The sequence below is a fragment of the Uranotaenia lowii genome, chromosome 2, assembly GCF_029784155.1.
Source record: "Uranotaenia lowii strain MFRU-FL chromosome 2, ASM2978415v1, whole genome shotgun sequence".
Lineage (NCBI taxonomy): Eukaryota > Metazoa > Arthropoda > Insecta > Diptera > Culicidae > Uranotaenia > Uranotaenia lowii.
This window is the reverse complement of record NC_073692.1, coordinates 214,906,824-214,919,663: the sequence shown is the minus strand read 5'-3', so window position 1 is coordinate 214,919,663 and position 12,840 is coordinate 214,906,824. Positions and strand designations below refer to the sequence as shown.

At 33.9% G+C, this 12,840-nt stretch overlaps 1 protein-coding gene across 1 annotated transcript in view; it reads right to left on the bottom strand.

Moving 5' to 3' along the window:
- Nucleotides 1-12,840, bottom strand: part of LOC129745745 (carbonic anhydrase 2) — a 79,049-nt gene that overhangs the window by 21,526 nt on the left and 44,683 nt on the right. The window contains exon 2 of the mRNA XM_055739069.1: nucleotides 11,828-12,243. Within this exon, the coding sequence (XP_055595044.1) occupies nucleotides 11,828-12,243 (416 nt within the window). The remainder of the gene's footprint in view (nucleotides 1-11,827; nucleotides 12,244-12,840) is intronic.

Below are 12,840 nucleotides of genomic sequence, written 5' to 3'. Positions count from 1 at the left end.
TTATTTATGGACCAAGGATATCCGGTCCATATTTTTTGACAGTTTTTACTACCTTTCTATTTTTGCTTCTTTTTAACCTGTTACGTGCGTAGTCCAATATATCAATCATTGAGAAATTGTACCACAAATAAAAGCCTATGAATCAGTCTATACTCTATAGCACACTTCCGACAGCAAGGTCATCTGAACCGGCTAACACCCCTTCGATTAAACCCCGATTGAACCCTCATCAGAGATTAACTTCTTATATTGCTCCGCAGTCCGTTCAACGAAATAGATCAAAACAGATCGCACCGATTCATGCCTCTCTACAGTAGTCGGTGCAAAGTTAGAGCTGCGTCATTTCAACTCTAGAGAGGGCCTATGTCCATGTCAGATATTGAGCCTGATACGATACACGTTACATCACTTCAGCACACTAGGCTAGTGACTCCGTTTATCACGTTCGTCTGCCTCGATGTCTATTAACTGCTAGTGCTGAGTGCTGATACTGCTGTTGGGGTTGATTATATTTCACTGAAGTTTTTTTTTACGCGGTTTTTTTTTACACGGTTTTTTTTTACGCGGCTTTTTTTACGCGGATTTTCGAATTAACGCGGTTTTTTTTTACGCGGATTTTCGAATTAACGCGGTTTTTTTTTACGCGGATTTTCAAATTAACGCGGTTTTTCAGAGAAAATATTCTAAGACTTTTTCAAAGGAAAACACTTAGAATCTTTTTGTAGTTGGGAAAATCTTAGCTCTGAGACTAAGAACGTGATACATGAGACCTGAGACCTGAAACCTGAGACATGAGACATGAGACCTGAGACATGAGACATCAGCCATGAGACATGAGACCTGAGACATGGAACATGAGACCTGAGACATGAAACCTAAGACCTGAGACATGGAACATGAGACCTGAGACATGAGACGTGAGACGATCTGAATTCCACACTGTCAAACAAGCCTCACTATATTCTACTATTCTATTAATCTAATTGATTTTGTTTTTTATCTTAAACATAAACTATCATTGTACGCAAATTTTTAAATAATCATGGTTCTTACGCGTTTTTTTAGTAACGTGCTGTTTTGTTTGAATTTTTTAATTAAAATGGATTTTTTACGTGGATTTTCGAATTAACGCGGTTTTTTTTACGCGGATTTTCGAATTAACGCGGTTTTTTTTTTACGCGGATTTTCGAATTAACGCGGTTTTTTTTAACGCGGGTTTTTTTTTACGCGGGACCAAATACCGCGTAAAAAAAACCTCAGTGTATACAGATACAGATTAGCTCTCTAGAGATTGAGGAACTCTCGCTGGACGCTGCAAACGGGGTTTATTCAGTATGCAACGGCCATGTTGCAGCGCATATGTCGCAATGGGTAATTTAACGCGGCTTAATTATCTGATTAGCTGGAGGAGGTGGCGCATTAACTTTTACAAGGCAGTAGATCACCAATGAATGTCTATCGGAGATGTTATTCTGCCTTTTTTGATGATGGATAGTAACGAAACTTGCCTAATCGGGCTATTTAGATATTCAATAAGGTGTAAAGATCGTGTCATTTTCAACAAATATATTTGCAACGGTGGTGGGCAAAGGTATATTGTTAACGCAGTTGAAATTCGAAGTTTTCGCGCTGGTAAGCTTGTTTCAGAGCTACAATGCTTGGAAAACTTTACAATTTTAAGAAATTTAAATAATTAACATGACAACTATTCTTGACAAAAACACCTTTGAGTATTCTTTAATGAAAGATTCGAAGTGATTTAACAACTTTGTTGAAGAATGTAAATTAATTTGTCTTAAGCTTTAAAAAATATCAAGAAATCAATTTGGTTTAAATCTTCATTATAATTCTGTAAAAACTGTCATATTTAGCAGAATTGGAAAAAAACCAAAAGATACATTTTATGACTTTTTCTCACAATTCAAAATAACTCACAATCTTCAGCAAGGTTGATAATTGATTATCAGATTTTATTTTGAAATCGTTCGTATTTCCTATAGCTTTGCCAAAAAGCAAAGATAAACAGATGTACAAGCTCGAACGAAATATCTCCAAAAACTTGTTTAAAATTTCCAGTGCTCTCTTTTGAAGAAGCCGTTTTAAAAATTTACGAAAAACAGTGCCATCTTTTGCTTGATGTGTAGCTTTTGAACGACGCAATAAATGGAACTGTTTCTAGATAGCTCTTTTGAAAGTAAGAATAAACAGATTTTAAAATATTCAGATGAATTGCTCTTTATCAAGGCCGTAGTATCGGGAAATTACTTGTTGAAAATAAGTGTTAACAAGCAAGTCAGAAATTTGGCTCGCCTCCGGCGGAATTTAGTCTTAAATCATCCTAGGCTCAGCCGCGGTACTATGGGGGGGGGGGGGGGGGGGGTGATCGGGGTGATCACCCACCCCCCCCCTTAAGCGGCAAAAATCCGTTACAAAATACCCGCAAAAGCTCGAATTTTTATAAAAAATTGGAACTTTTCTTAGTAGATGTGATTTCCAATTTCAAAACTTTTCCACTCCGTGGGGGTGTTTATTCAACAAAAAAGTTAATTTATCACTTAAAAGGCTCTATATTGAAGAAAGTCGGTCCAACAAACTCAAGCAGCTGTAACTTGCGATTCCCTGGACTGAATTATACCAAATAATTTTTGTTGATAAGCTATTCAACAAAAGTGTGTTGTTGAGTGTTGATTTGGATTTTGCTATTAATAAAATGTAGGGACAACTTTTTTTAAATTGTCACTAATTTTCCTCATATGCCTCAATTAACACGAGCAAATTGCAACAAATTTTAGTATTTGCTTCAAATTCAGAGCTTCTGAATTCTTGATTTTGTTTTGAATTTTAATGAAATGTAAAATCTGGTAAAGTCATATAGGGGGGGTGAAAATGGTTATAACACTGAAACACTTAAAATATTCGTTCTGCTTTCATCCTACATTTATTGCCTTCAATTGCAAAATAAAAAATCAGGTTCTGAATCACAGTAAAGATTCTCTTTCGCGAGAATTTCTCACATTCAATTAATCCACCATTCAAATACGAATTATAAACTTAAAATTAATAACCTATATTATGAAATTCAAAAACAGGAATTTAAACTTTAGATCTGAAATGTATCACATCAAACATTCATATTATGGATGACTGTGAAAAAAATACAAGTACTGCCAAACAGAAATCGAATATGCTAGGAATATTTTCATAGCAAGAGTTTTAAAAAGAAACCTCTCAAGAGATTTCAGCAACAATAAATCGAAGAAAGAGATTACGTTTTATGACTTTTGCGTTTCCTATGAGTTTTTAGTGCCTAAAAGGAACAAAAAAGTATTTATATCAGCTGTTTCAGGAATTGGTGTTGGAGATAGAGATTCAAATTCATCTCTAGAACCTAAAATCTGCATTCAAAACTATAACACAAGAAAACAAAATTCACATTTTCCGAAGTGCAAAGAATTTGAAAACTGATTTCAACTTATTTAGGAGCTTTAAATGCAAATTTGTATTATTTTATCAGCTCTTTTTCCGGTATAAATTTTGAAAATACAAGCCTCATTGGAGAAATTTGTGCACTTTTAGCAAAAGTGTAAAATATCAAAAAAAAAAAAAAAAAATAGAAAAAAAGGTATTAACTTAATGATCAATTTTCATAAAGATTGTGAGTAATTTATCATGAGAAAAAATTATAGAAGTAAGTATCTTTCCCCATTTTGTAAAATACGAAGATTATCTAGACAAAATCTGTATTGTTTTTTTTTCGGGAATTTATTACTTTTTAGCATTCTTCCCTCTGACCTGCATCGTTGAATAAATAAAGGATAATGAAAAAATTTAACATATTTTTTGTTGTTCAGGTTAGTTACTTCATCAATTAACATTGGTCGATTTCACTCTGCTAAGTTTTGAAATTACTCAATGCCAGAAAATAAGAAGGGAAAAAACAGACAAAAAAATCGAGTTTGAAACGCAAAAAGCTTCCAAAATTAGATTGACACGGTTTTAATTTTTCCCTTGTGAATTAAAACTATCCCCTTATCATTCCACTATTTTTTCGGCAACAAGGCATTCTATCATGCATAACAGTCAGAAGATCTTTTAGTGATTTTTAACCAACACTCCTGGATTTCTAGATCTACAGCAATTATGTCACCGATACTGCTTTCAGCTCATCTACACAATAATATTGAAATTTTAATTTGAAATTTAGCTTAAGGTTTGATATTCTTAATCTGAAAGCTTGGCTATTTCACTTGTAAATGATTGAGACTGTTCACTAAAGAAGAGTATTAACATTCAGAATAAATCCTTCATTTCATAATTTTCTTTATAATTCAAAATTATTTAAAAAATTGGTAATTATGTGAAGGTGAACAATCACTTTCTTTGTAATTTATTTGTTGTAATACAATTAAAATTGAAAATTTTGAATGAAATCTTTAAGTTCAAATAAATTTCGGTTCCAGAATTTAAAAACTGATTTTGATAATTGGTTTTTTCTGCTTAATTTATATTTAAAGTGTTGATTTTATATATTGTGTTTCCTAATTTGAAAATTATAATACTACTAGCTGATCCCATACGAACTCCGTCTCGCATTAAACTTGGAATATGTTATGAACAGTTTGTATGAAAGTCAATTGCCAAGCATTTTCCAGACGCACTTCCGAATACATTGTTAAGTAGTAATCGCAAAAATATTAGACTATCACTTTTCTGTCGTCTGCTACTTAATTTGAAATCATGAATCAATTGACCGTGGCGAAAACCCCCGTGTATAAATTTCGACTCGATCGTTGCATAACAACGCAATTATTGCCAAAAAAAATAAACCTCTTTTGGTGACCTCATATACAATCTTTGATATCTGAAATCGATTACCCTTCCCTCAAAACTCCCGTGTGCAAATTTCCTAAGCAATCCATTGCATAATAACGTCAATATTGCCAGAAACAGTGGACATTTAAATAATGTAGACGACCCCTTTCGTCGACCCCTAGCAAAACATTTGACATCTGAAATCGATTGCCTGTCCCTGAAAACTACCGTGTGCAAATTTTCATCCCAATCCTATGTATAATAACGACGATATTGCAAAAATATGGAAAGGTTAATATGGACGACCCCCTTTGCCGACCCCTTACACTGAATTTAATACCTGAAATCGATTACCCGTCCCTCAAAACTCTCGTGTGCCAATTTTCATCTGAATCCGTTTCATAATAACTACAAAATCGCATTAACAGTGAATTGTTAATATGGGCGACCTCTTTGGCCGACCCGACTTGAATTGGGAAAAGTGAAATCTATTTTTTGTCCCTAATAACTCCTATGTGCAAATTTTCATCCCAATCCGATGTATGAAAACGTCAATATCACTAAGATATTGAAAGGTCATATGGACGACCCCTTTGGACGACCCCTGACTCCGAATTTAGCATCTCTTTAGCAATTGATTGCTCGTCATTCAAAACTACTATGTGCAAAGTTTCATCTCAATCTGATGTATAATAACGCCAATATCGCAAAAACAATAAACAGTCGATATGGACGACCCCTTTTGCCGACCCCTGACCCAAAATGCAATGCCTGAAATCGATTGGCCATCTCTCAAAACCCTCATGTGCAAATTTTCATCACAATCCGACGAAAAATAACGTCAATATCGCGAAAACAATATTTGTCTTGTATGGACGACCCCCTTCAGAAGGGGTCATCCGAAAATCCGAAAACATTTTTCATCATTCCTGGTCCTAATGAACATATATGCCAAATTTCAGCTCTCTAGCTCTTAAGACGGCTGAGTCTATAGAGGACAAACAAACAAACAAACCCACAGAAATTGCTTTTTATATATATAGTATAGATTATATATAAAAATGGAGGCGTTTTCTTTGTAACAACATCACGTATGAATGGTCGGTCGGAATGAAGTTAAATTTGGTATCCGAGGGTTTTTTGGGTCAGAGATGGTTTGTATAATAGTTTCAAGGATCTCACTTTTTATGAAAGGGGGTCCCCATACAAAATTATCTCTTCACATCTTGTATATAAAAACGAGCACGATGAAGTTAAGGAACTGTTAACATTTTCCAACGATTTATTAAGTAACGGGAAAACGAAGTTTACCGGGTCAGCTAGTTATAATACTAAATTTCCAAATCACGATTCAGTAAAATACCCCAATGAAGAATTCAATGCCCGTTAGTTATGTTTGTTAATTTGTTTATCGGGCTTATCGGTGAAAAGTAAAATACTTCCGATAAATTATATATTTGCGCTCTGGTAGCTAATATTTAGATGCTCAGGAAAAAAATGAAGATAACTTGAATTTTTTTTCTACGTGTTCATGTCTCAACAAAGTGTGTATTATTTTCATTGAAAAAATTATATTTATAACGAGAATTTTTTTAAAGAGCTCTTAAAGTGACAATTCTAAAATACCAGATAAACCTACAAATAAAAAAATATCAACGCAGTAGTTATTATAGATCCACTGGTTGTTTTATGAAGGGATAAAACATCCCCCCCCCCCCCCCGCAATCCCTCCCTTCTCCTTTCGCTCACTCAAATGATTGTTTTTTCACCAGATATTAACGTTCCTTTATATTGACTGATTTTTGAAAATTGGAAAATCACCCCCCCCCAAGAGCCGACTCTAGGACCGCCCTGCCTAGGCTTGAAAGATTTTATTTGCCTACACTACACGTTCACAAATTGAAACTAATTTTAAAATATTAACTTCGATTTGCGATTAACCTTTTGTATTGAAACTCTAAACTTGACAAACAATAATGATTTTTTGTTAAGAATTGTTACTAACCAAGAACAGAGTTTGAAATGGTTCGGTGACTCCAAAATTGAATAATTCATCGAATACTAATTTTATAAATCGGCGAGTTGGAAACTATTCAACAGGCGCTTAACTCTCAAGATGGTCCACAGAATTAGCAAAACAAATCAAATATTTAATAACCTCAAAAAATTTGATTTAAAAAAATCGTGCTGATTCATATTGAACATATTGATATTCTTCAAGAAATCAATTTCAGTATAAATTTTATTTTGTGTTTCTTGTTCTGCTAAATGCTCAACATCGCTTTTAAAAAGGTTTTGATAAACTAGGCTACAAAATTTTGATTTTTCCAAAGTGAAATTAATTTGAAACGTTATTTTTAATAATTTTGTTGCCATGTATCTCAAGGAATAGGTACCATTTTGCATGATTTAAAAAAGTGAAATTCATCAGTTTTCAAAAATTTGGAAAGATACAAATATTTTGGACATTACTGCAGAGAGTTAAAAAAACATCATCTTACAAATTTGTGAAACCTGCAAAATAATTAGGTTCGTGCTTTAATAAATATCTTAAATTCAATTTTGTAAAAACTTCTTTAAAAATTCGTTAAATAAGAAAAGTAAACAAAAAGTATAACTTTTAACGCAGAACTTAAAATTACTTGAAGTCTTGAGGAAAGTTGATAATTGATTGAAAACCTATATTTAAAAATATTATGTTTTTGTGTTGTCAAAAATGTGCAGATTTTTCCTAAATAGTTTTAACTTATTTTCAAAGGTTATGTCAATATCTAAAGCTTATATAATTTTTGCATATTAATTAAATTAAGTATAATAAAAATCAGAATCAGGTATTTCTTAAATGTAGCTTTGGCAGTTAATCAGTTATCATTTATTGAATTAATTTAATACTGACACATTTTGAAATTCCAAATCACCAAAACAGTTATGTGATAGTCCAAATTTTACATAAAATTCGAGTTCATAACGCTAAAATCTACCAAATGAATCATTAAAACATAAGCACCAATATGCTGTTCGCTTGAGTTACCAATTATACTCTATTTATAAGTTTTTGTAATGCTAGGACATGTTTGTTTGAAAAAAAATCCTTGTTTATTTAAAAAAAACTCAACTTTTTTTTTCATCTTCATATATTGTTTGAATTTCTAAATGAGTTAACCAAATTTCAAAGTATTTTTTTTTTTCAAATTAAAGAAAATCTAGTTTTAAAGTCAAACTATTTGATTTTTAGAAATACGTTTGATAAGTTTATAAACCTTTACTTTTTTCCCAATAAAAAATTCCCATTTCAAACAGTGGAACTTTTCAATTAGATTTTGGTTGATTTTTGACCTGATCTAAAAAAATTTCATTTTGGAAAATTTATCAATGACTTACCAAAAATACCATTGAGTTGAAACATTCATTGTGATTTGTTTAAGAAATTTTGATTTATTTTAGAATTAAAATTTATTATTATTTGAGTTTGTGTGATATTCATGAGTAAGAAAATGATTTAGAAATACGTTTCCTTATTTATCGTGTATTTTTGGTATTGTTATCATTCTTAGTTTAAGTTGAATTTCGAAAAAAAATGAGTTTCAAATAGGCTTAATTTGGTTATTAGCTAACTGAAATATGGTATTAAAACAAAAATTCAGTTATAGCCAATTATTTGAATATTCTGCTACAATGATTATGCATTGTACTCCTTACCCCTGTTAGTCATTTGAAACTTTTACTTCCTAAATAATCGAAAATGAATTAAAAAGTAATCAATATTCACTCAGTTTACGGTACCCTTAGAAGAGCGCCATTATATATTATCTCAAAAATAAATAAACTATCATCGTAGTAAAGCTATGATCATTTAGAATCCGGGCAGTTACAAACTATTCGTTTGATCGAAAAACTTTCTATGGAGAAATAAAGGAAATAATTTGATATTTCATGGAAAAATATTACAAAAATTATTTACCTGTGCCCATAAGAATTTTGAACTCTTTCATTTATCTTTGCACACTCTTTTCAGTCATATACTGAGCAATGATTTTTACCAAAGAAGCAGAATTCTTGAAATATCGTGATATTTTCATTGATTCAGGTAGAAAAATCAGGGCATTTGATTCCAAAATGTCAACCAAAAATCAGAGCAATATTCAGGAAAATTTGGTCCAAATCCAGGAATTAATCAACACAAATCAAGAAAATGGTTTTGTCATGGTTATTTTTATAAAACTTGTTCGAAAAATTTTGTTCTAGACGTATAAATAAAAAAAATTTCAACACATTTTTTTTTGCAAGTAAAGTGAATAAATCCGGGCAAAATCCGGACATTTCTAACTGAAATTCGGGCAACCGGGTCGGACCGGACTTTAGTCAAATTTTGTGTTAAATATCCAGGCAAACCCAGATAAAACCGGGCAATCTGGCAACCTTAGGTTATACAGATTGCGATCTGTGGAACTGGCCACTGTTTGTTGTTTGCTGATGATCTTCTACCCAGCTAACATGAAGTCGTAATAGAAATGATAATCCAAATCGAATATTAAGACATTTTCAATAACCATCGTAAACACGTTGGTATTGAATGATTTTCCATCATTCATTTACGACAAGCTTCGCCTAAAAAAAGTTGAATCGGATAGCAGTTTAGTCAATTGGTAAATATGTCTACAAAACGTTGAGAATATACTAATTCAACATTTACGATTTGAGTGAACTGATTTACGATAAATGGGCGGTCCTTCAATTAACACTCTTTCTGGTCTCCTCTCATAAACAGAGAATCTCACCCATAGAGCTATAGCGTGGGTCATATCAGTTGATGAGTTGGCATCGTGGTAAGATATCGGACAGCCAACTCGGAGGACTGGAGTTCAAATCTCGGTCGGGGAAATTTTTTGCGTTTATTTTGCTTTTTGTGGGATAATCGAATCGTTGGAGTCTTGTCATTGTAGATATATCGCCTCCAATTTTGTAGCTATATGCTATTTTGGTAAGTTTAATACAATCTTTCCTTCTGGTATGTTTGTTTGAATAATTCTGTTGTTCCTGTGCTATACCTTCATAAATGTTTGCTGGGTAGTCAAAACCGACTTTTTGCCACAAGGAAAAGGATGTGCTGTATAGTAAGGCGGTCTGCATTCAGTTATTCACCAAAAACAATAGCCAATCACCATAAGAAAGTCTTCTTATAATCTTATTACACAGATATAAAAGTTTAAAAAAAAATCAACTGGTTATGAGTTCCCAAGTCGAAAGTGATAAATTTCCGAGGTAATTGTGCGTTATTATTTTAACCATGTCCTTTGACATCGCAAAAATCTCAAAATCACGTAAATTAAAAAATCTGAAAAAATAGACATGATAGTTCTTTTCGTGACCAACACAGCGCTGCCAAAATTTTACATATCTTAACTCCAAATCTTATGAAGGTAGTTATCGTCTGAAAAAACTGTCCGGATACTAAATGATCATAGCCTTAGAATAGACGTCTTCAATATGTTCACATCAAGGTCAACTTATCTGTTTAATTTTACCTCGATTCTTTTACTAAAGAGACTAACTAACAACTTTGAACAAGCCCAACGAACCAGTCCAGTTGAGCTTAAAATTAACAATCCAACAAAGCAATACCGATTCTAGCCTTCCCTGAGTGGGCATTTTTACACATCATATCTGTTTCTATTAAGTGCTTCATGCTAGTTTTATGCAATTAGAAAAAAACAGCTTCAAACCAAAAATTTTGATTACGTAAGTCATAAATGTGTTACGAATCTTCAACATCGATTTGCTCGTAACTCGTCAAATTGCAATACGACCTTTTCATAACTGACTAATAGTTTGTTATTTTGTTTTGTTTACATTGCATTTTCTTCTTGGCAGTTCTCTCTGGTGTCCTTGGAGACATCTGGTTGCTCAACCAAAAAACCTAAAATTGATTCAAAACTTTCATCGGGACTTTACACACTTTTCAAGGCTTAGCTTGTACATCAGTTCATCTGTGTAAAAAGAGCACAAATTTAATAATTGAATTTGTACCTATAATCAGCGCTCCCAAATTAGCTAAAATTGGCTCTTGAATGTGTGTGAAATTTTATTATGAAAACAAATGATGTTCCGTGATTGTTATCCTGACAGTGAATAAATACATAAACCCCCACAAATTAAACTCTACTCCAATAATGAACTTCCTTCGTGGTGGAATTATAGGTATAAGATTCTATGCCGGACAGGCATTAACTAGCTTTCTAATAACTGGCATTGTCCCTCTAGCGCAACCGCATTGCATATATCCAAATAAAAAACCAAATAAAACATATCCCATATCCTATCACAAGACAAAGCAGGATGGAAACAATCAGCCAGCAAGGATATTAGCCGATCCAGCTCGGCAGCATGATTCGTTTCGACTTGGTAGAAATCGGTCGAAGTCAATTGGAAAGAGACAGGTGATCAACTGTCAATCCATTTCTACTTACTTCGACCCGTTTCGACTAGACTTTTTTTTCCTGTTGGGGAGAGAGTCTGACACAGATTCTAGTTTCCCATTCCGACGCCATTCCCATCCTATTCTCATCCCTTTCCCATCAAAGACAAAGGGTGATGGAACAAAAACCACCGGCCAAACGGCAGACGGCCAATGCAGTGCGTTTTTTGGTAATCGGAGGTAGCAGAAGGATCTTGCCAATGAACTTTCGTTTGCTAACTGACTCAGATGGTGTACTAGTTAAAATATCGGACTGGCAAGCCGAGATTAGATGTTGCAATGAGTTCGGTCACTATAATTTTTTTTTGAATAAATTGTCCAATAGGATGAAAATCTCATAAAATGTTTTTCCTGATTCGCTTGAATGTAGTGGCCATGCATCATTTAGCTTGTGAGCTCGAGACTTTATGCTAGTAGTGCTTTTCCAATAATATCATCTTTGGCACAGTACACTTTTCAACGCATTTTCGGAACAGAGATTTACTAATTAGGCTTTGGATTTTTGCAACCTCTTTTTATGCCTAAATTTGAGTAACTTACCTTCAGTAGCACTCCCAACACAGCCAAACCATCAGGCTGTCCTGCAGCCTCACCAAAGCTGGCATATTTGGTCTGATTCCAGTGCACCAGATGAAGCTCCCCGGCATACGATTCACCATCGACGGTATGTTCCGATCCCCGGGAATCCGAGCAACCCCAGTGACAGTGGAACTGTTCCAGCACAAACTTCTCATCCTGCAGTGGTCCTCCGGTCAGTTCGGATCCCTTTCCGTTAACATCTACTCGCCAGCAATACCCGGGATTTACCAGGCTGCGTGTGTTTTCCGGGATGTAGGTCCACCGAAGTGGGTTTGAGGCCAGATCACTCGATTGTTTGGTGCGTGCTGTTACAATATCGACCGGAGACTGACGTTGGCCAGCGGCCTGTGGATACATCTGCGGCCATACATGTGGGCCTGAAAGATAAAAGAAAAATAGTAGACATTTTTTAGATTTTCTCTAAATAATAACAAGGAAAATTAATTTATAATTTATAGAATTTGGATGCATTGAGAACATGAATTATGTTCACATATTTTCTGTACACAAGACTAATGTGTACATCACGATAAAGTTCAAACAAAAACACGATAAATATTTAATCCTGATAAGTGTGCCCATGAGTTCGATTTGTCATGTCATCGCCTCATCAAACTTTTGATTTATTCACGAGTTTTTTTTCTGCCTCTCCACATCGATATCAAAGTCGAAAAATCCGTGAAAGGATCGAAAAGTGATTAGTTTGGCTTTACTTTTATGGCCTCTTTGGGTTTCTAACGTTCACCGGAACCGCTAATATTTACACTTGCTTCCACTTTTACCGCACACGGAGCAGGTTGGTTGAGGTTCAATAAAGTATCCGATAGGTAGGAGCACTAACTTTAACGACTAAACTGAGGGGGCAATTGAAATAATGGCGTTTACATTATGTAAGTATGTGTTGTTTACGCGCGCGGGAAATAATATCTATTTGCATTGCACTTTCTATCATCCATGGATGAAATCGTCCGAGA